At 37.6% G+C, this 23,672-nt stretch overlaps 1 protein-coding gene across 4 annotated transcripts; it reads right to left on the reverse strand.

The window, feature by feature from the left end:
* On the reverse strand, positions 1-23,338 carry LOC309507004 (uncharacterized protein). 4 transcript variants are annotated; one of them, XM_082181069.1, is made up of 15 exons: positions 22,920-23,338; positions 18,648-19,004; positions 14,711-14,812; positions 13,262-13,348; positions 13,071-13,163; positions 12,869-12,943; positions 11,976-12,089; positions 6,008-6,142; positions 5,800-5,883; positions 5,319-5,417; positions 5,119-5,199; positions 4,704-4,799; positions 4,316-4,414; positions 3,601-3,629; positions 1-2,822 (listed from the first exon to the last, which is right to left on the reverse strand). In XM_082181069.1, the coding sequence occupies exons 1-15, from the start codon at positions 23,077-23,079 to the stop codon at positions 2,742-2,744; spliced, it is 1,692 nt and encodes a 563-aa protein (XP_082037195.1). In that variant the 5' UTR covers positions 23,080-23,338; the 3' UTR covers positions 1-2,741. The 4 variants fall into 4 exon arrangements, with proteins under 4 accessions (XP_082037195.1, XP_082037194.1, XP_082037196.1 ...); XM_082181068.1 differs by having other exon boundaries at positions 1-3,629; XM_082181070.1 differs by lacking the exons at positions 1-2,822; positions 3,601-3,629 and adding an exon at positions 3,766-3,860 and having other exon boundaries at positions 22,920-23,328.
* Between the last annotated feature and the right edge of the window lie 334 nt (positions 23,339-23,672).

Here is a 23,672-nt window from a genome sequence, read left to right on the forward strand (position 1 = left end):
TTAATGATGCGCTGCATGTTGCTTTATTTAAAAGGCAATAACTGTATTGCAGTGATTTTGTTTTATTTTTGTTTATTCAGTTAAGTTTCATACATGCACAATTTTTTGCAGTTTAATAAATACACAGTCTATCATTATCCCAACACTCTTATGTCTTTGTATTAGCAACTTACAACTTTGAGTAGAACCACCTTTTTCCACATGTTTTCGAAGTACACTCATAATGACACTTTACAGTTTAAATATATTAGCCTACACACTATATTGCCAAAAGTATTGGGACACCCCTCCAAATCATTGAATTCAGGTGCTCCAATCACTTCCATGGCCACAGTTGTATAAATCAAGCACCTAGGCTTGCAGACTGCTGTACTACAAACATTTGTGAAAGAATGGCTCTTAGGAGCTCAGTGAATTCAAGTGTGGTACCGTGATAGCCTAGGTTGCCACCTGTGCAGTAGCCTAAGTCCATTCGTGAAATGTCCTCCTCACTACTAAATACTCCATGGTCAACTGTTATTGGTATTAAAAAGTGGAAGCAATTGGGAACAACAGCAACTCAGCCACGGAGTGGTAGGCCACGTAAAATCACAGAGCATGCTGTCAGCATGCTGAGGTGCACAGTGCGCAGAAGTCGCCAACTTTCGGCAGTCAATAGCTGACCTTCAAACTTCATGTGGCCTTCAGATTAGCTCAAGAACAGTGGAATTAGAGCGGAGACTGCTAGCCAGGCCTACTCATCCAACATCATTGCCTGAACTCACACATGCGCTTCTAGAAGAATGGTCAACAATTCCTATAAACACACTCCTAAACCTTGTGGAAAGCCTTCCCAGAGGAGTTGAAGCGGTTATACTGTAGCTGCAAATGGTGGGCCAACTCCATATTAAACCCTACGGATTAAGAATGATGTCATTAAAGTTCTTAAAATGTGCATGTAAATGCAGGCGTCCCAAAACTTTTGCCAATATATATATATCCATTAGGGCAGAACCTGTCAGAGGCACGTCGTAAAATGAGCTTCCATGCTAACCAGTATTCAGTGACAGCTGGTAATGAAAATGTGCTACTGTATGACACGCCAAGTACAACATGCATATTATTTGATAAAAAAAAAAAAAAAAATTCTTAGACTAAGAGCTTTAATCGTTATTAATGCATTAGTGGTGTAATGATACCCTCATGTCACGATTCGATACATATCACAATACAATATTGCAATACTCTAAGACATATGACGAAAGGTTAACAAAAAATGAACTGTTTATTTATTATTCTGTTGATTAAAATGCTAAATTTGATATTACATTGTGGGTATTAATGAATAGGCTTGGACTTGGTGTTGATAACTGTTGATAACCCATTGCACAAGACAATAGTGACACCAGGATAAAAACATGAATGATTCTGAAGCTGAAAACAGAATTATTTTAGAGGAATATGCTTGCACTCTTCCATTGGCTAGATATATTTATAATAATGTAGGACACTTTTTACTGGTAACGAAAGGCATTTGACATTATCAAGAGCCACAAATATTCCCCCATTGAATTATTATACATTATATTCAACATCATAAATAGTTTAATGTAGCACTGACAAAAAAAAAAAAATTATCACACAGTAATTTTCATTTTGGTTGAAGTGAAAGTGAAAGTGACACGTGACGGCCAAGTATGGTAACCCATACTTGGAATTTGACCTCTGCATTTAACCCATCCAAGTTAATGCACACACATTAGGAGCAGAGTAGTGAGTAGTCAACACACACACACTGCAAACATGGATGCACACACCCAGAGCAGCGGGCAGCCTTTGTGTGGCGCCCGGGGAGCGATTAGGGGTTAGGTGCCTTGCTCAAGGGCACCTCAGTCATTTCCCACCAGTTCTGGAATCGAACCAGCAACCTTTGGGTTAACAGTTCAACTCCCCAACCACTAGGCCATGACTGCCCCAAACTATACACAATACATAATTGTCACTATCCACAATACATAGTGTTGCATTTATGTATTGCAATATATTGTGACATGATAAATAGTTACACCCCTTAAGCCCCGTTCACACTGCCAGCGACTTTGTTGCTGTAATGTTATTGGTAGACCGCACGTCAGCCATATCTATAGAAAATACAATCACAAGTGATATATAAAACTAAGATATCATTCTAATTTGACTAGGAATTAGGCTTAACATTAAAAGTAACATTATGCTGCTGGAGAGTGTTTTTATATTACCACAGCAGTGTTCAGTGGATTCAATCATTTACTAGATTAATGATCGATCTCTCAACAAATTAAACCTCATTCATACTGTCATCAATTACTAAAACGTCATTCGAATTTGCTAAACTTGCATCATAAAATTACAACACATGAACTATCAATGTAGGCTATGTGGTTACAGATAAATCATATAAAACAGTGAAATCGCTCCAGAACTCTGTCCTGTCTTGCCTGCACTCGACACGGTGACGAGACCTCCACTGACAGTCCCTCCTATTGGTTGTTGCTCGCTAAATTCGCTTCTCATTTGCATAAAGTTTGTCGCGTGTCAAGTGACCCACATTCTGTCGCTTGTGTCGCCGGAAGTCACCAGCCCTCCATTGAAATGAATGGGATCATGTCGCTGGCGGTGTGAACGGGGCTTTATATTACACACATACATTTCAGCAAACACTCAAGTGTTTTTGAATAAATAGGTCTTTTCTCTCATTGTTGATTAGATTTGTAATTCCATTGTTAAAGCGGACTCGTTTCATGCGATTCTGCTGTATTCTGGTTTGATCCACTGGCTGGAGATCCATCAGATTCGTCTGCATTCTGGGATCAGGATGAGACATTTTAAAATGTAATTTCAACATCATCTACAGCAGTTTTTTCTCAGCCCTGGTCCTGGATCAGGGGTCGTTTACACTACACCGTTTTCTAAACACAGAAAACTTTGTAGCGTTTTGGCTGTTCGTTTTGGCGTTTTGGGGCCTGAAAATGAAACGTTTTAAAAACGGGTTTTGAAAGTTCAAGTTTTTGAAAACGATACCATTATCGTATCATGTAAATAAATAAAAATGAGAATTTGAGAAAACGACGATGTCAAGCGTATGTGTATTACGTTTTCAGTCTATAGGCGCATAGTTTTTCTTAACATAACGACATCGCCAACTAATGAGTTTTTAGTCATTTTCACGGATGAACGGGGATCGTTTTGACAACATTGTCATCTGTACGCGAAACAGTTTTTAGTACATTGTTGTCGTGTAAACGTACCCTGAGTCTTCAGCGCTGAACATTTTAAGATGCCATGTCTCACTTATCTAACACACCTGATTTACATCATCAGCTCATTATTACAGGACAAGAGGTCAATAGCTGCATTTCAAATTATGTACCACACACTCTATAGTGTATGAAGCATCATCTCCTCTCATTCAAAACACAACTTCTTCATTCTTCATTTTTAAAAGCTGAAGGAATTTATGTTTTGTTATCCACATTGATATGTCAGTATAAAGTATAATGTCACATTGGCCAAAGATACAAGATAAAATGACTGAATACACCTAAAGATTTTGCAGGACAATTCAGTAAATATGGCACTAACCTGGTGTGACGGCAGGCATGTTTTGATCACTGTGAGTTTAGAGACAGTGAAGAAAACAAGATTTACAGGATTATTTACATACTGATCAGATTTGGCAAAACACATCAGTCTATGTCTAACAGATGAGTCGTGAATTTAACTAGGCAAAAATAAAAAATAAACATCATTAACTCATCTAGAGCTTCGGATATATGGTCTAGACATCTGAATGAATTTAATGGTGTGTTCTGTATCTGAGCACGGCGTGAGTGTTTAGAGGTCTATATGAATGAAGTCATGAGTAATAATTATCGTAAAAACAATAGAATCATCTCCATGTCTTTAAAGACCACAACAAATAATATTAAAATGATTGTGAATGAGTAATACAGTGTTATTCTCTAATGAATTTGTGTAAACTGTGAGCAGCTCTCAGTGAATCAAACTGAAGCTTGAGTGTGTTTGACTCTCTCAGTTCAGTCAAACAGCAGCTCGCAACCAATAAACAAGTCATAGTCCAAGTGTGGGATTCATGAATCAAATCAAGATACAAAATTGATCATTTATTTCCTGTAAGTGTCGCGACCTAAAGACAGACGATGATTGGTCTTATATGCGTCATATTTTTAAATGAAGATCCCTTGAACAAATAAGAGAGATGCAGTGAAACATATGACGTGAATGTAATGAATCCAATCAAATTGCATTGTAATAGTAAAGTACATTTTGTACTCACATGGCTCAAATACCAGTAAAGTCATCAGAAACAGAGTGAAGATGAATTCAGAGGAAAAGACGACGACTCTCAGATCTCCAACTGCACCATAACCATTCACTGAGGATAAGATACTAGACAATTAAATAAATGTTTTTAAATGTAATCCCCACAGTCACATCAGCTGATTAATTTTATTATGTTTGTGTGAAGTATAATTGCTTCAATTTCAGATAAGAATAATTTAATCAAATTAACTCTACGATGGTGATTTCTGCTTCACAACGATTTATTACCTGTATTCAGATAAGAAGAAAATATGTTTATGTATATACCACATACTTTATGAGTTATAGTTTATGCACTGTAATCAGATACTGTGTGGTGTTGAAGTGTTGCGTTCACTCACCTGTTTTCAGTATCAGTTCAGTCATCAGTGTAACAGAGTTCACTAAAACAACAGCAACTGATCCAAACAGATACACTGGAACAAAACGGTGCAACTCTGTAAAATAATAATAATAATAATACAGCACAGTTTAATATAATAATTTAGAGGAAATGAGTCCACATTTTTTGATCTCCACATCATTTAAAATCCTCACCAGTCTGTTATTCAAATATATTATTTGATAATGTTGATTAAAAACCTGACATTAATGTAACATCACATACACAAATACACCATCATAATAAAGTATTACTGGCTGGTAAATGCTGACACTCAAACTCTCTTCAGAAAAGTAGAATAAAAGGGAATGAAAAGAATGAACTAGAGCAGACAGAAAAACATCAGAGTAAACAGCAGGTGATTAATACTGTACCACAATTAAATGACCATGCGAAATTTACCACTGCCCAGAGTAACTGAAGAAACGCAATCGTACAGGTCCATCCCATACGATCTGTACATGAACAAAAACATCAGCTTCATCATCACAGTAACAGTTTCTGTTCATTGACAAAGTTCTTCAGTGACTTTTGTAATTCACAAGTGTAACAACAGTATTTTATATTATAATACCTTTTTCATTTTCCAAAGTTATGATGTAGAAATAAACCATTACAGCATTGACTGATAACATGATAATTATCCACACTGATCTCCTGACTGAAGGTGAACCTGAAACATTGTTTAAATTAAAAGAAAGAGTCCATATATCTGGGTTTGAAACTAACTGACTGGATAAAAAAATCAATGCTGTAAAATCAAGATGATACACTGCAAACATAATATAAAACATCTCACAAATGTCCCCAACAAATGATAACAGATTTAGTGTGTGAGACTAGAAATATTTCTACAATTAGCTATACGTTCAAAATCATCAAAGATAAGAAATGAATAATCGTTACATGTATAATAGTTTAATTGTAAAAATTATAATTGCTAAATTAATAAAAGTGAAAGAGATACAAGCATTTTGTAAAATGTACGGATCGTGTTGATCCTGTCATGATTTATGTGTTTACATCTGGAATTAGATCATAATTCAAATACTTACAGCCCATCTTTTGGCCACATGTCTCATCCCAATTGTATCTTGTCACTATGAGAAACACTGGTAAAACTGCAACAATGAAGTATCCTGAAAACAGAAGAGTGATTATATTAATACAGCTACTGGACTTTACTGACAGACATCAACAGATAACATTTTCTTGTACTATTACTCACAATTCAATCTCAATAGTTCGTAAAGTTGAATTTACCTCCTCTGGCAGATCCAAAGGCATAAAACAGGATGATGAATTGTAGTAAAGGTAGAACATCAAAGCTTATACTAGCCAAAACCTCAAATATAGCAATTATCTGTTCACTTATTCTCTCAATGAATTTAGCCAACACTGTATAAGAAAAGAAAACAACAATTAATAAAAGAATCAAAATGGTTGATCTGATTTTAAATTAGAGTCATGATAAACAAGTAGCCTACTGAACCAGTTCACACAATCATTCACCGTTTCCCCTTGAATATGATATAAACATGAATAACACACATACACTATTCAAAATCATTAACTCACAGGGACAAACAGATGAAAAGCTTTACACACAGCCGTCAAAACATCAAAACATTAAGTTTACACATATTAAAAACAAAGTAGACAATGTGAAAGAAATACTAACACTCATTTGCATTTTGAAAGTAAAAGATGTAAATGCCCACAAGTGAATGTACAGATTCACTTTACTGAGGACAGCTCAATAAAGTATGAAATGTAAATGTAATAAATTCCAGATTCCCACTCCCAGGTCTGGATCAAAGCCTCCCTTGCCCTCCTCCAGGTATGGCAACAACACTGAATTAGTGCTGGGCGGTATGACCAAAAATCCACATTACGGTATTTTTCTAAATTACACCGGTTTCACGGTATATGCCGATATTTTTTTTTCCAAGCATGACTGGGTGTAAAACACATTTTTCACTGAGTGAGAGAGGAAATACTGCAGTAGATTGACTTAGAATGCCCTATTTTACTGTCATAAGTGAATATTGTAGAAAAAAATCCACACTAGTATTAATACAGGTTTGCAAGGCTGTTTACAAAGAGGTGCCAGCAGTACCCCTTTTCCACCAAGGCAGAGCTGGTGCTGGTTCGGAGCCAGAGCCTAGTTTCAAATCGGTTCTTTGTTTTTCCACCGCCAAAGCACCAGCTCCGAACCAGTAAAACTGGTTCTTAAGTAGCACCAAATCATTGCAGGGTCTAGAACGGAGCCAAGAAAGAACCGCTTGCGTCAGAGGCTGGGGGCGGGGTTACCGTGGCCAACAAGACTGAAGAGAAACTTGTGACCGCCATTTTTAAATAGCAGCTAGTCGAGCTAATAGCAGCTCGATTATAATATCCGTCTATGTAAGTTACGGCGAGCTGCACGAACGCGTTGGATTCGCCGTGTTTGGATGCCGATTTATTTTCGCAAACCCATGAGCATCCATAGTAACGCAACGTCTATTATTGTTGATGCCTTGTTCGAGATGCATCGGAGCAGCGTGGACCGATCAGAGCTGCGGGAGTGTTTGGAGATCATACGACTCCTTGTGCTTTTTGATCGCTTTCGCAGTGCTTTGATTTCATGTGCTGATCGTTCTGCGAGAAGCCGATGCATCTCGAACAAGTCTGGTGTGTTTGTGTTTGGCGCTGCCGCGCTAGCGTTGCTGGGCAACATGATACGTATGCAGTGACGTAAGATATAGCTCTGTTGTGGCTCTCTGGCCGGTGGAAACGCAAACCGGTTCGTCAGTCGAACCAACTCCGAACTGGCAATAGCTCTAGCTCTGAACCAGCACCCGGTTCTTGTTGGTGGAAAAGGGGTACAGGAGGCGCTTTAGGAGCGGCAGAAATAGCGGTTTCCCCGGTAACGGCTGTACACAAAGCAGCAATGCTCATAAACGCAGCTTTATCAGGAAAGATAAAGAAAGATTCAATCGTAATAACAAAGAAACTTTTCTAAAGACCGTCAGTTCACTTCAGATACATTCATATAAAAAGACCTGCGACACGTTTTGATTTTGAAACGTGCAGTGCTCATGTTTATTCAACAATGTCAATGCCAACCACAAATAGATTTTCCAAAAGGCTTTGTTGATATTGTGAATATCATTCCATTCTGTGGGAGACAAACGGTGTGAATAATAAGCACAATGATAAAGCTTCTTTTCATGAGAGGATATTTGAAACAGGCCCACTCCGACACCAACCTCTGAGGCATCCACATCCACGAAAAAATGACATGATTGCTCAGGAGTAACAAAAATGGGAGCAGATGAAGACTTTGGATTTAGCAAACACCTCTTGCACAACTGAAGACCAAATTAATTTAGATTTGATAGTTAATGTCATCAAAGGAGCCGCCACCTGACTAAGATTCCTGATAAAACGCAGGTAAAAACTGGCAAATCCCGAAGATCTTTACGAGAGCCAGTTAGAAACAGCCTTTACCTTTCCAGGGCCCAATAAACAGAACTGAGGCATGAAGGCACTAGGCATGAAAAATGCACTTCCCAACTTTTGACAAAACTGTTTCTCCGGCAGCCATTGCAGCACTCCTCTGATGCGCTGGATGTGCACCTGAAAGGAACAAGAATAGATCAGAATGTCATCCAAGTACACAAAGATGAGTTTATTTATCATGTCTCTCAGCACGTCATTGACGAGTGCTGGAGAGAAGACAGGAGAGAAGACAGCCGGAGCGTTGGACAGGCTGAAAGGTAAAAACAAATATTCGAAGTGCCCCGTATGTGTCTTCCACTCGACACCGTCCCTAATCCAGACCAAATGATAACCATTGCATAAACCCTACTTTGTAAAGAATCTAACCATCTGCAAAACCTCAAAAGCTGAAGACATAAGAGGTAGAGGGGTACCTGTTCTTAATAGTTATGTCATTCATCCCCCAATAGTCAATGCAGAGGTGCAAAGAATCATCCATTTTCACAAAGGAGAATCCAGCACCTGCTGGAGAGGGGCAGGGATGGATAACGCCACCTGCCCAGAGACTGAGATGACCGCTCACTCAGGAGCGGACAAAGAGAAAAGACAGGGCTGGGGCAGAGAAGTGCCAGGGGATGAGGTCGATCCCACAATCATACGACCGATGGGGTAAAAGAGAGGCAGCCCAGGACCTACTGAAGACCACTCGCAGATTGATGTATATTAGAAACCAGGGACGGATCAATTGTCTCTTCCTGCAACACAGACAAAGTAGAAACAACAGAAGGGGCCGAAACCAAACAATTTGCATGACAAAAAGAACTTTGAAAAACAAAACTATCTGCCCTGTTAATGTGTAGGTTGTGAAGAGACAACCAGGGATATCTCAATTAAACAGACATAACACCAGATCCTCTCGGTGATTGCCGAAGGGCGATCAAACTGACTGGGCCAGTAACGTGAGGGACGGTCATCAACCGGTGCCCGTCAAGAGAATGAACAGAAAGAGGAGGAGAGAGGAGATCAATGAGAAGACCCCTCTGAAGACCCTCATCAATAAAACAACTTTTCCGCTCCGAGTTGATGAGCGCAGAACACTTGAAGACTGAACTATTGATGAGCACCGATGCACAAAGAGAAGTACGAGACCCAAGAAGTGGGGAGATTGAAGTACGACATGCCAGAATTCCTCATTCTACTGGCGAGCTCTGGATTTTACTGGACATGATACAGCAAGATGTCCTTGAACACCACAATACATAGCCTTTAGACAACCACTATTGTCTTTATTCTGAGGTGAGGCAAAGTCTGTCCACCTGCATGGGCTCAGACTTGGTGGAATTAGTGACTCTTAGGAAGGAAGGATAATTAAATGGCTCCACCCGTGATCTGATGGAGGCTCCCTGGACTCTGCGCCTCAATTCCATACAGTCATCCTAGCAAACATTGAGATTTATGAGGTCATCCAAAGACTCTGGGGGGCCGCAGACATAAATCCTCATCCTTAACATCCTCCACAAGACCGTCCAAGAAGCATGTTTTCAGCGTGTGGAATTCAATGGCATAGTCCATTACAGTTATTTTGCCTTGCTGGAGAGCCTCAAGAAGTCTGAAAGCCTCTTTGCCAAAAACAGACCGGTCAAAACCTTGATCATTTCAGTTTTAAAAAGGTGAACATCCAAGCAACACAGAGATTGAGCATCTCCAGTTGGCGGATCCCCAGTCGCAAGTTCTTCCGGTCAATAAGTAGAGGACAAATGCCACTTTAGATCTTTCCAATGCATAGGTCTGCGTATTGAATAAGACAACGAATGACATTGAGTGAGCTCACCGGCAAAAACTGGAATATTATCCACTTGAGCCTCAAGAAGACTGAGAGGATGGTAATCGGTCTGATGGTTAAGGCATCCACAGATGAGCATAGCCTAGTTCCTCTTCTTGTCGGCCAAGCAAAACTCCTTGACGTTGACGTTCCACAGAACTACACAAAGGTGACTCTTCCCGGGTCCATGTTTGGCCAGAGTGTTCTGTCATGATAATAATAATAATAATTATTATAATAATAAAAATAATCACTAAAGAAAAGACCCAAAAGCAGAAGAATACTTAACAGATTTATTTACAAATGCTGGAATAGTCTCTCGGACAAAAACCAACTGGCTCCAGACCAACACAAGTCATCGATCAGGTCTCAGTTTTAATCAGACAATAAATATGCTTACAGATGTATGGAATGGAGGATTCAATGACTGAGATGATCAAGAAGGTGAAGACCAGACAGGCCATAAAACTGGAATTACTAATCAAAGTGGGGAAAGACATCGGGCAAAATCCGAATGAACTGACCAAGCAGCTCATGTGAGCAAACAAAAACACTGGCAAAAAACACAGAGAAAAGACAAGTGAATAAATAGCAAATAAAACAAGGAAATAATGAGACAGAAGCACAGTCAGTTGAGCACAGTGGCCACAAGAAAGAAAGAAAACAAAAACAAAGGAAGAGAGCTATCAAACCCGAGAGACAAAAGCTGTAATTGTGAAATACTGTGATCTCATGATGAAACATTCACACTACCAAACTTTTTGTTCCATTTATATGGATTTTAATCAATCTTAAAATGTACACTTTGATTTATTTTACTTACTTTTTTCTTCTCATGCCAGTATGTGCATACAATTTGCAACATAAACTCACCTTGGCCAATGGAAATGCTTCACTTAAAGGATTAGTTCACTTTCAAAAAAAAAATTGCTGATAATTTACTCACCCCGATGTCATCCAAGATATACATGTCTTTCTTTCTTCAGTCGAAAAGAAATTAAGGTTTTTGAGGAAAACATTCCAGGATTTTTCGACACAGAATGGACTTCAATGGCACCAACTATACCAATGTTCAAAGAAGGTTCAAATGTCCGTCTCATTGCAGCTTCAAAGTCTCGACACGATCCCAGTCGAGAAATAACAGTCTTATCTAGCGAAACGATCGGTCATTTAAAAAAAAAAATATATATATATATATATATTTATATACTTTTTAACCACAAATGCTCGTCGTGAGATGTGCCACATATTACGTCATCACGTTGGAAAGGTCACAAAAAAAAAAAAAAAAAAGTAATAAATTAAAACAAAGATGTCGGACGATTTTGAAGTTGGAGGAGAAAATGAGATGAAATTTTTCGCCCTTCCCTACCTTTGAACCGGAATACACAGACAAATAACCTAGATAGATGACGTGAAGCGTGATCTTTCCAACGTGATGACGCAATGCGTGGCACATCTCGTGATGGTACACGATGAGCATTTGTGGGTAAAAAGTTTTTGTTTTTTTGTTGAAAATTGCCGATCGTTTCGCTAGATAAGACTCTTATTTCTCGACTGGGATCGTGTAGAGACTTTGAAGCTGCAATGAGATGGACATTTGAACCTTCTTTGAACATTGGTATAGTTGGTTGCAATTGAAGTCCATTCTGTGTAGAAAAATCCTGGAATGTTTTCCTCAAAAACCTTAATTTCTTTTCGACTGAAGAAAGAAATACATGGATATCTTGGATGACATCGGGGTGAGTAAATTATCAGCAATAATTTTTTTGAAAGTGAACTAATCCTTTAACTGACAAATCAGTTCTGATATTATGGTTTTTATATTTTGTGCCCATAGCAAACACCATTAGTCTGACAAAAACATGATTTCACAGCACATATCTCACTTGTTATTGATTGAAGGAAACAGATATTAATACTTACAGAAAATTATATAGAAGAGTTCGAACAGAAGCGCCACTACAAAGTAGAGTATAATCATGACACCTTCAAATCCCACGTAATTCATACTTTTGTTCAAGGCAGATTTAAACAGAACTGGAAGAAATCAAGAAATAAAAAAAACAAATATTACTAATTTAAAGCCAACCAAAACATAAATACACATCACAAGAATTAAAGACACCCTTTTCATCTCACATAATGTTGTTTATGTACAGTATTACAGTACATTAGCTGAAGTGACAGTCTAATTCTGAGCCTATGACCTTTTTTCTGCTTATAAGACCTCTGACATCATCACAAAACATACTGAGAACATTGTAAAAAATGTGCATGTGCCAGAAAACACCACTACTTCACCCATGTTTGAAACTCCACCATTTTGAGTATTTCTGTATTTGCGATGAGAGACAACTTTACTGGTCAAACAAAAAGAGAACAAAGGAGCGTCACGCTTGAATGACATGGCGCACCCAGTGTCTGAATTTGCTTACATGTTTTAATTTACTCTGTCAAGAACAAGTTATCTTATAATTTGCAGAGAAATTTTTTTAAATGACATTTCACATTTGATGTTATTTAATTTAAATAATTATGTTTCTTCCAAATTTTTGGGTCAACAAATAATTTTTTACAGTGAAGGAATTTAGAGGCACTTCAAGCATGTTATAGTGTCTAAGTGACTATAAATTATATTTGTAGTGTAATAACTGTAACACATGTAATACATTTTTTTTCATGATCAGCTGGTGTAGTTAAGAGTGATCATAAATTGTCTTAAGTTCCTTAAACACGGAGATTCAGCACTGAACACATGCAGAACCCGTTATACTAAAACTGTCACACACTGTTAATTTACTTTTGGATTTGTTTACCTGAATAAAAAACAGCTGAGAAAACTATATATTCTGTTTCACAACTGTAATTTTGAATAAATGTTTTGAATTTGCCTGTAAAACAGAAAAAGATTAAATAATTAAACACAAATTTCAATAAAATACTTCACACTTTTTATCTGTGAATTACATACACTCTATTTTGTCTAATAATCTGTCAGTCATCATAAATAAATCATACCTGTGAGCTCATTTACATATGGAGCCGTCCAGAGCAATAAGAGAGGTCTCAGAAAATAAAGAGCAGAACAAGAGACCGTCTCAAACAGAGACCCTGAAACAAAACCAGATAATAATAACTGCTGTATGAGTAAACAAATACTTGAATTATATTATAATGCACTGATAAACAATCAGTAGTGAAACACTCACCTTCAGAAACACCCCAGAAGACAAAAGCAAGACACATGATCAAATTTGGACAGATGACTAGAAACATCTGAAGACGGAGCACTAGATCTACAGAGAAAAGACTAATATTAAATTAAAAATAATTAAATATCGGTTCAACTTCTTTAACTACAAATACTAGTAACTGAGCATTTTGACAAAATACAGCAAACATTTTTTTTTTTTTTTTTTAAGTTATCTGCATCTCCTGCATCAAAGCCACTTCCATAATAGCTGTTCAAATTAATGCACGGCATAAACTCAAACTGTAACTGTGCAAGACTCCAATAAAATGATTAGGTAATTATTCCCTTTATATTTATGGCTATATCTATGATTGACTACACAACATTATAATATTATTTGAAAATGTATTTTTAAATAATTATTATTATTATTATTTTAAATGAGTATTGTTCCAGCTTCCTGGTTCATTAGGGTACTCTTGTAAGCAAGTAGCAGTGGCTGGGATAGACTTTAAGCATAACCTCCACTTAAAAAGATACAATCTTATCCTGTTTATGTAAAATGAGCTGCTCCCGAGCAGGTTTGAGCTCACAGACCAGTTGCAATGACATCAACCCCAGATAGCAACATTGTTTCGGCCCAGATCTGGCACTTGTGGAATGAAGATCTGGCCCACATGCAGACTGTGGAATGACGGCCCTTGGGTGGACTGCTCCTGTTTGCCAGATCTGGGCCACAAGCAGGCCATAGCAATGCCACATGTCAGCCAAGAGCAAAGAAATAAACCAGAACTGGACCTTATCGGAGCCACAAAGTCTGTGTATATTAAATATGGAGTCATCTCAGCCTTAATAAGCCTGTTAACAAGCAGAATCACTGAAGGAAAGAAGAGAACAGAAAAAGAGATGAGCAGAAACACAAGAACTACACATTACTTCAGACACAGCCTTAGATTAAATCAACTGAAGAGAAAAGAAGACATTAAATCTCTGAAGATCTCAGCAGAGGAGGATTAAACAACTCAACAAACAACATTACCAGCTTCACTTATTACTAACCAGATTTACTTTAACCAGATTTACTTTAGTGGGCCGGATCTGGGCCGAAACAATGTTGCTATCTGGGACTCCAGGATGAGCTTTGAAGAACCTAACAATCCTGGATCATGTCAAATCGTCAACAATGAAATCCAGCTGACTGAGTAATCCACGTACTAGGAACGGACTGGTGGTTATTAAATGTGTTGTATCGGTCATCTGCGTCAAGCCTCTTGAGTTTATCTAGTCAAGCCAGCGCGTGACAGATGCATGCCGGTTAGAAGTTTTTCTTTACAGTACATTTTACATTACTATTTTTAGATTTTACATTGGACACCAGGTGGTGACAAACACAGTAAAATTGTTCATTGTATCTGCTAAATTACGAATTATAGCAGATAAGAGCACTACCATGGCATAGACCTACCTTTACTTTGTGATCTGCAGTAGATTATAAAGCAGAGCAGAAGTGCAGATACGGATGCAGAAATACAGAGAATCAACACCATTATGTGTGAAACAGAGAAACCTGTGAAACACAGACATCAGTTACTGAACAGAGTTACATTATTGTGAAGGATAGCCTGTATGTTGACCTACAAATGTCATTACTATGATCTTGTAAGCATGAATGTGAATCATAAATAATGGCTCTTTTTTTTTATTTAATACAAGTATGAAAATGAAGGACAACAAAAGGAAATGACAGGAAAACACTCCAGACACGTAGACGCGGCCGCCATCTTGCAATGGTCAGCGTGTCGTCACTCACAGTAAGAATCAATAATGCCACAACATGCACAGCTTCTGGTTGTGAAACCGCCAATATTTAAATTCCAGAAGAAATTGGATAAACTTTTACAGGTGAGAATGAGTTGGTTTGTGTTTTTATATGTATTAACTCAATATTACATGTTTTTACCATGGTACTTTTAATGTTTTAACTTTTACTATGGTAACTTTGTATTGTCAAGTCAGCTGACGCCTTCATCTTGTATTGTGTTAGTTTAGTAAAATCATCTGCAGAAATCTATTTCATATATAGATATTCATACATGCGTCTAACTGCGGTTGCAGAAGCTTAGTCAACTTGTTCTCGAATGTTCACGGACCGCTCCAATATGGCGGACGGCTTACGCATCGCTGCCCATTAAAATGGCCGCTGATGAGGCATCTATGTAAGGAATAATTGACGACGGGCCATTGAATAAAAAAAGAAAAAAAAAGATGCACATCCGAGGTGGATATCGTAGCCACGACACGAAGCAGAGTTAATTTTCTAATAATTCAACGGCCTTGAGTCAATTCTTCCACTTATACTATGGTTACCACCACACCTCAAAACATAGTTCAGATGATGTATTTCAAGACATTTGTCAGGCTTTTGTCCTTAAAGAGCATTCTTGTGTGTAGGACTAATTTCTTACGCATCTAATCCCAAGCCTCTGTTGCTAATTCCAAAATGTAATTTACTCTTGCACGCTTTTCAAAACCTTCTCTTCTCTTCTTAATTCTCCTCCTCCCCCTCCTTCATCCACCTAACAGCTGACAACTTTGCCACATTCTTCATCAATGGCCAATTTTTCACAAATCGACAAGCACATATTAACAGCTAACATTCTCCCCTCCTCTCCACTCTCGGAGACAGAATCCTCCAAAATTCATCCTTTCCAATCACCCTACTACATGTCCGCTTGATCCTATTCCCACTCATCTTCTTCAAGCGATTTCCTCTTCAGTTATACCCACACTTACTCATCATCTACTCCTATCTTCACAGTGGTACATTTCCCACAGCATTTAAGCAGGCTCGGATAACCTCACTGCTTAAGAAACCCACTCTAAATCTAGCACTTCTGTAAAAAATAACAGACCTGTATCCCTTCTTCCATTCATTACTTAAACAATTGAACGAGTCGTGTTCAACCAAGTCTCTACCTTTATGCACAGAACAACCTCCTGGACAACAACCAGTCTGGTTTCAAAGCAGACACTCAACTCTCAGTTATTGAAACTCTGAGGCTGGCAAAAGCAGTTTCCAAATCCTCAGTACTCATCTTGCTAAATCTGTCTGCTGCTTTTGACACAGTTAACCACCAGATCCTTCTGTCAACCCACAAGACGAAGGGCATCTCAGGAACCGCACTCCAATGGTTCAAATCTTACCTCTCAGGTAGGTCCTTCAGGGTGTCAAAGCTAGACTAAAAACACATCTCTTTGACCTAGCATACACATAACACATTATAGACTATTATAATTCAATGTTAGGCTGCATTGATTAAGTAAACCGGAACCGGGAACACTTCCCATAAATCCTGATGTACTCGTTACATCATAAGAAGAATGGCGTCTACGCTAATATTAGTCTCTCTGTTTATCCCGAGGTTTACCGCAGTCAATCCAGGCTGTATCCAGATCTGATGAGGGACCTGCGCCTGGACGCGACGACAGCGCATGTCCTGAAATGCCAACTAGGCTCTTCCCTGTGAAGGCCTCCCTCCCCTCCCTTTACCTATCTACAGATAAAGCGTTGTCGGGATAATTCCGGTTCGCGTGGCTACGTGGAAGCAATACAAATTCTGTATTATTAATTTTAAGGCTAGACAAGTAGTATGTTGAGGGTTGATTTTGTAGGAAAGGACTACACGCCTGCTCACATATATTCAAATGCTCATACCTATAGAGCTTATGTAGCCCCGCCCCTTTTCAGCGCTGCGCTCGTTGTCTTTTGACTTCCGGTTTTATTTTCACAGCGATCTTGCGTATTTATGAATGAACGGCTCGTTTTAAAATCTTCCCGGTCTACTGACATTTGTTAAGACATCTGGTTTAAACATTACAATCCTCATGATAACTTTCGTTAACTTTTGTTAACTTTATATTAAGTAAATCCACTTCAAAAGCTAATTACTCCTGGACAGCAATGCCATAGGATGCCAATGCCATTCTCTGGCGCATAAGGTCTATAGACTGAACTCGTAATACGAATGTGCACGCCATCGACGTTCTCACTGGTTCGCGTTTTTGAAGTTTGCGCAGAAAGAACGTAAGTTTTCTGTTAAAACGGTGTCTGTTATGATCGTTGCGACGGAAGTGAATCAATCAAACTAACTTTAGCTGGACAATAACTTTATTCTAGAGCTGCTATAAAGCCAAAACACTTTACTTTTAATTTCCTATTATCAATGTAAAGCTGCTTTGGAACAATCTACATTGTTAAAAGACTTGACTTGACTCATGGATGGGTGAGGTGTCTACATCACGTCGTCTCGCTACTGGGGTGCCTCAAGGCTCAGTGCTTGGACCACTTATCTTCTCCATCTACATGTCATCACTAGGATCTGTCATTCAGAAACATGTTTTTTCCTATCACTGCTATGCTGATGACACACAACAGTAGATGCTCGCATCTCGGCTTACCTGAAAGACATTTCCTGCTGGATGAAAGACCACCACCTTCAACTCAACTTTACAAAGACTTGTGGTCTCGACGAACCCAGCACTTCATCACAACTTCTATATTCAGCTAGGTTCATCAACCAAAACTCCATCCAGGACAGCCAGGAACCTTTGAGTTATAATTGACGATCCGTTAAACTTCACAGACCACATTGCTAGAACTGCTTGGTCCTGCATATTTGCCTTATACAACATTAGGCCCTTTCTATCGGAGCATGCTACACAACTCCTTGTCCAAGCTCTTGTTCTATCCAGACTCGGGCTATCATGCTCTCTTGCCTTCCAGCATCAACTGTCAAAACTCTGCAACTGATACAGAATGCTATTGCAAGAGTGGTCTTTAATGAGCAGAATAGTTTAATGTTTTACATTTTAATATTTGTCCTTCGTACCTGATGCACATTTGTCTATGTTCACAAGTATAAGAGGTACTGTACACTCTTAAATAATAAGCTTCCCAAGAGAGGGCTTTTCAGAGCGATGCCATAGAATTCCAAAGAACATTATAGTGAACAGTTCTTAGAAAAACAATTAGTTTGTCTTAGCGTGAATAACATGTTAAAAATTCAAAGAACCCTTTTCCACTACAACCCTTTGTGCAATGGAAAGATTCCATGGATGTTAACAATTATTTATGGAACTATAGATACCTTTTTTGTGTGACATTTTTTGAGTGTAGATTACACATAAATCATATCATTAAACTTCAGAATGACAATAAAGTACTTTACTTCTGTCATACAAAACCGTTCCTTAATTCACAGTTATGTTCAGGTAGCCCAGTGGAAAATAACAGTATATGGAAATCATATTTGTAACTTAATTAAACTCACTCTAAATCTGGATATGGATATTTATTATTTAACAAAATTGGTGTCTTAATCTAGAATATATCTCTGACTTACCCAGTCTCTCCAGTACCACAGTTGTATTGGCTGAAAGTCTTCCAGCAAACACTTGACACATGTAAACTCCTTTGTCCTCAGTTCTGACACTCTTCAGTCTGAGAGAGAAGTTTCCTTTGGGGATTTCATCAGTGAAGAACTCAACTCTGTCTCTGTATTGTTCATCTGATGAATCTGGAAAAGCCTCATTGTTTTGATAGAGCAGAACCAGAATATCTTCATCTTCATCCGTTTTCTTCCATGAAACTTCTTCAATGTGTTCAGGTTTGATGTGAGAGTCTACAGAGCAGTTCAGAGTGACGTCCTCACCCACAGACGCAGATATGGAGCGACTCGATCCTGAGACCAGCAGATGCTCTAAAGGAGTAAGAATAAACCATTTAAAATAAATAATAAACACTAGGCTGTTCTACATTAAACCGTCAAGTTATATTTGTTTTTATAGTGTTTTATACAATAGGCTACAGGTTTACAGTAATAAACAGGAAAATGTGAAAAGTGTTAATGTTGGAATTCATCATGAAACTTATTCCAGACATAAAGCAGCTCTACAGAAGATAGTGCCATTATTCAGCTCAATTTCAATGTTGATTCAATTCAGGTCTATAACAGTGTCTGTGAGTGTCATCATCCAGTTCAATTCAGTACAAGTTTGGCTCTCATCCAATACTGTCAGTGCAGTTAAATCAATAATATAACTAAATATTGTCTTTTAAACCTCAACTTTATTTTTATTGTCTACTCTAGGCTGTTTCCAAAAAACAAGCAGACTCTAAATCGAGCCTGTTTAGTGAAATCTTTAACAATCTCATGTTATCATTTAAGTGTAATAATGATATGCATCGCTGTGCCAATGAATAATGGTCCAAGCCATTAGATAAATCAGCTGTGTTCAAAAACTGGTCATCAAGTCTGGACGCACAAAACTCAAACAGACTATTTTAATAATTTGTATTTAATAATATTTTGATAGTTCCAGTCCTTGATTATGATTGGCTGAATTGCTTTTGAAGCCGTTGTAAAATACTCTGAAACACACACACACACACACCTGTGACCTCATTACATCAGCATAGCCCCTTTCACACATACAGTCCTTACTGGTAAATTACCGTTGATGGATCATATGTGAACAGGACCTTTTCGATTCTGACAATTTACCAGAAAGGGAAGTTGTAGAATTATCAGTAAATTACCGGTATGATGCTGTATGAGAACAAGGAAAGAAGATCACTGGTATGAGAACGTACGAGGTCAGAAAGCACTGATGTAAGAAGTCTGCTTTGGGCCAATCATAAAGTTCTTATGCAGATGACACGATTACTCCACGCTGTTTGCAGTAAGCTCCACTGCTTTTAATAGTTTTTCTATGTTATATGTATTGACCGTTGTGCCACGCCGCAGCTTTTTTCAACACGCTTGAGACTCAGCCTCCTTTTCCATTCATCAGCACTACGGATCTGCAGTTGGATAGCCTACTATTATGCGCGTCTTCTGTTTTTAAGAGCAAAAGTGTGTTCTGTTTGATCATCCCCTTATGCCTCTCACTCAAAAAAGAAGTCAAAAAATGATGTCAAATTGAACAGATAGTGAAACTGAAGCACTCCTCCTCATACGGGTGAATGAAGACTGCGAAACGGCACTGTGATTTTTATTTTACCTATATTTTTTATCAGTATACAGTACAGGCCAAACGTTTGGAGACATTACTATTTTATTTGGTCAAAAATACAGAATTTTTTTTTAATATTGTGATATATTATTACAATTTAAAATAATTGGTTTTCAATTTATTATTTATTTATGTGATTCAAAGCTGAATTTTCAGGATCATTACTCCAGTCTATCACATGATCCTTTAGAAATCATTCTAATATGATGATTCATTATCAATGTTGGAAACAGTTCTGCTGCTTAATATTTTTTCATAACCTGTGATACTTTTTTTTAGGATACTTTGATAAAAAAATAAATAAAAAAAAGAAGCAAATGTTTTAAAAATAGAAATCTTTTGTAACAACAATATACACTACTGAAATAAATCAATACTTTAATTCAGCAAGGATGTGTTAAATTGATAAAAAGTGATAGTAAAGAAGATGTATATTATTAGAAAATATATATATTTTTTTTGAATAAATGCAGTTCTTTTTAACCTTTTATTCATCAAATATATTAGGCAGCAGAACTGTTTCCAACACTCATAATAAATCAGAATATTAGAATGATTTCTAAAGGATCATGTGATAGACTGGATGTCACATGTGACACTGAAGACTGGAGTAATGATGCTGAAAATTCACCTTTGCATCACAGAAATAAATGATAATTTAAAGTATAATAAATTGAAAACCAATTATTTTAAATTGTAATAATTTATCACAATATTACTTTTTTTTTTTCTGTATTTTGAATCAAATAAATGCAGACTTGATGAGCAGAAGAAACTTCTTTCAAAAACATTAAAAATAGTAATGTCCAAACTTTTGGCCTGTACTCTGTATATACCGGCATTTTGGTGCTGAACCAATGTGTGAACGTCTCTTACTGGTAAAATGCCAGAACGCCATTGCTTGTGTAAACAGCATGTGTATACCGGTAAAGTAATTCTGGTAATTTTACAGTTATTTACCGTGATTGCTGTGTGAAACGGGCTAATAAAGTGCAACAGTGCCCACCCACGTTTCCCTTGGTCCTTCTGTTGGGGAAGTTTTTTTTTATTATTATTTTTTTTTTTATCTTTGTGAAAGTGTTATAAGACATGAACTACGGCTGGGAGATATGGCCAATAAATCATCACTGCCTCTATTTGAGTCCAGGCCATTTCAGTTTGTGTTGTCCAGTCTCATCAACGCTACACCTATGCATTGTGTGAGTAGCCCTGTATTCCTTTCTGCCTGAGATTAATTATATTAAAGACCTTTGATCTTGCATCTTCGTGCTTAATGCTACGGTTTGTGACGCGTATTGAATCAGGTTAGAATAAAGTGTTGTCCTGCTAAACAGATTTAATAACTTTTTTCTTACAATAAAAAATAACTCCGATAACATTTAAAAACAATACACAGCAATACACTGACTGCATACTCTTCACTGCAAATTAAATATAGATTCATCCTTATTAAAGTTTAAAAAAAAGTGTAGGGCTGACCCCTAATAGTCGACATCAACATTTTATTAGTTGGTTAGTAGTTAAAACTTCATTCAACATATCACTTTTTTAATAGCCCACTTAAAATGTTTATTACAAATAAATTGCAAATACATGTAAATGAACAAAAATTTGCATTTCATTTACAATCAGCATCCCTACTACCCACACTTATTTGAGCAGACTTTGCTTTTCCAGTGAGTGTGAGCGGTACATGAGTGGAGCCTAAAGTACCATTTTTCATAACTTAAAACTTACACCCGGAGAACGTTAAATAACAGATGACTGTCATGCTATGAACATAACATGACTAATGGACAAAGTTCACAGCTGTCAAGATCTTGAATCTGCTCAAAGTACACCCAAAGATGTTGGATGATTTTAGTCATGATGATGTTTTGTCAACAACTAAGTTCTTGCAACTTCTTTGAGACTCCCATTTAAATATATATTGTATGGATAATCTCATGTACTGGTGATGTGGATTATTAAGAGGTACATTGTCCCAATGAATTATCCTTCTTTTTGCAGGTCTAATCAGTCAGCCACAGTGAAGCCACAATTCACAGTTCTTGTATTTCTATAATACATTAAGTAAAAATGTCATGTACTGTAAATGTTTTGTGTCAGATGTTTATTTCCAGCTAAGCAGGTCTTAATTCTGTACATCATTTTGATTTCAGGTGCATATTCTTCATTCTTTGTTAAACACAACCTGAGGTGTTAGCTATTTAAAAGTGTGCAGTTTATATTAAATAAACTTATATTATATTCTTGAGGTTGTCTTTCAGCAATAAGGATAAACCAGTGTATAATTTCAAATTCATTAATTAAAAACAATACTTAATGGTCTAATTATTAACAGCTAAGTTACCAGTGTAACCATTAAACATAAAAAAAAATCAAAACAAATACAAAACTGCAATGGAAATCATTAAATATGAACACATTTGTAATGGAAACCTATACAAGCCAATAAACCCTAATGGAATATGGCCCAAAACACACTACATAGTGGAAACCATTTGCCAATGTTTTTAATGGTTTATAATGGCAATGGTTTTAATTGTTTGTAATGATTTCTATTGTTTGTCTTTCAGCAGGGTGTAGCCTATACTTACCATCAGCAGCGCTCATCAGCAATCCTGACATCAAAACACAGATCGGTAACGTTAGGTGCATCTTCAAATGTGCAAAGTTAAAACGATCCTGTACATTAACGAAAATATCGCTGCTAACGGACGCTGCTGTTGGTGAAAAGCAGCGATATGTTTCCTTCATAGACAGTATATAAACGGTTTCCTTTCACTTTCAGTTCAGTTGCCACTTTAAATGGTCTCGGGTGGCGTCAGATGATTTTTAACGAAAAGTTGGCATATAAGCAACACTTCAGCACGTATGATCACACTGAAACTGATCAGTCCGACTCCGAGGGAAAAAAATTAAATAAATCACGGCCAGTCGCAAAATGTCATTACAGGAGGAGTAAAGGCTGCATCCGAAAACCTAGGCAACATGACTAAAGCTCATCCGGAAACAGTTTCGGACACTGTAGCGGCGTCCGAAATCGCATACTACCCTACTATATAGTAGACGAAAACCAGTATGTGACAAAAGCAGTAGCACTCTGTCCAAATTCACAGTACTGATAAAAGAGTAGGCAAAAAAGTACCTAGATGACCTACTTCCAGCGAGATTCTGGTGTGCATATGATACTATATAGAACATACTTTTTTAGCAGCCCTGAAGACTGAAGTCAAAATAAGTACCTAGGCTACTCAAGAGAGAGTAGGCTGTGCGATTTAGGACGCAGCCTTCTGAGGCCATGTGACGTAATGACGTTGCTAGGTTACCAGCTGCTCATTAACGCCATC

Source organism: Leuciscus leuciscus, assembly GCF_965113295.1.
Source record: "Leuciscus leuciscus genome assembly, chromosome: 1".
In the NCBI taxonomy this organism is placed as follows: Eukaryota; Metazoa; Chordata; class Actinopteri; order Cypriniformes; family Leuciscidae; genus Leuciscus; species Leuciscus leuciscus.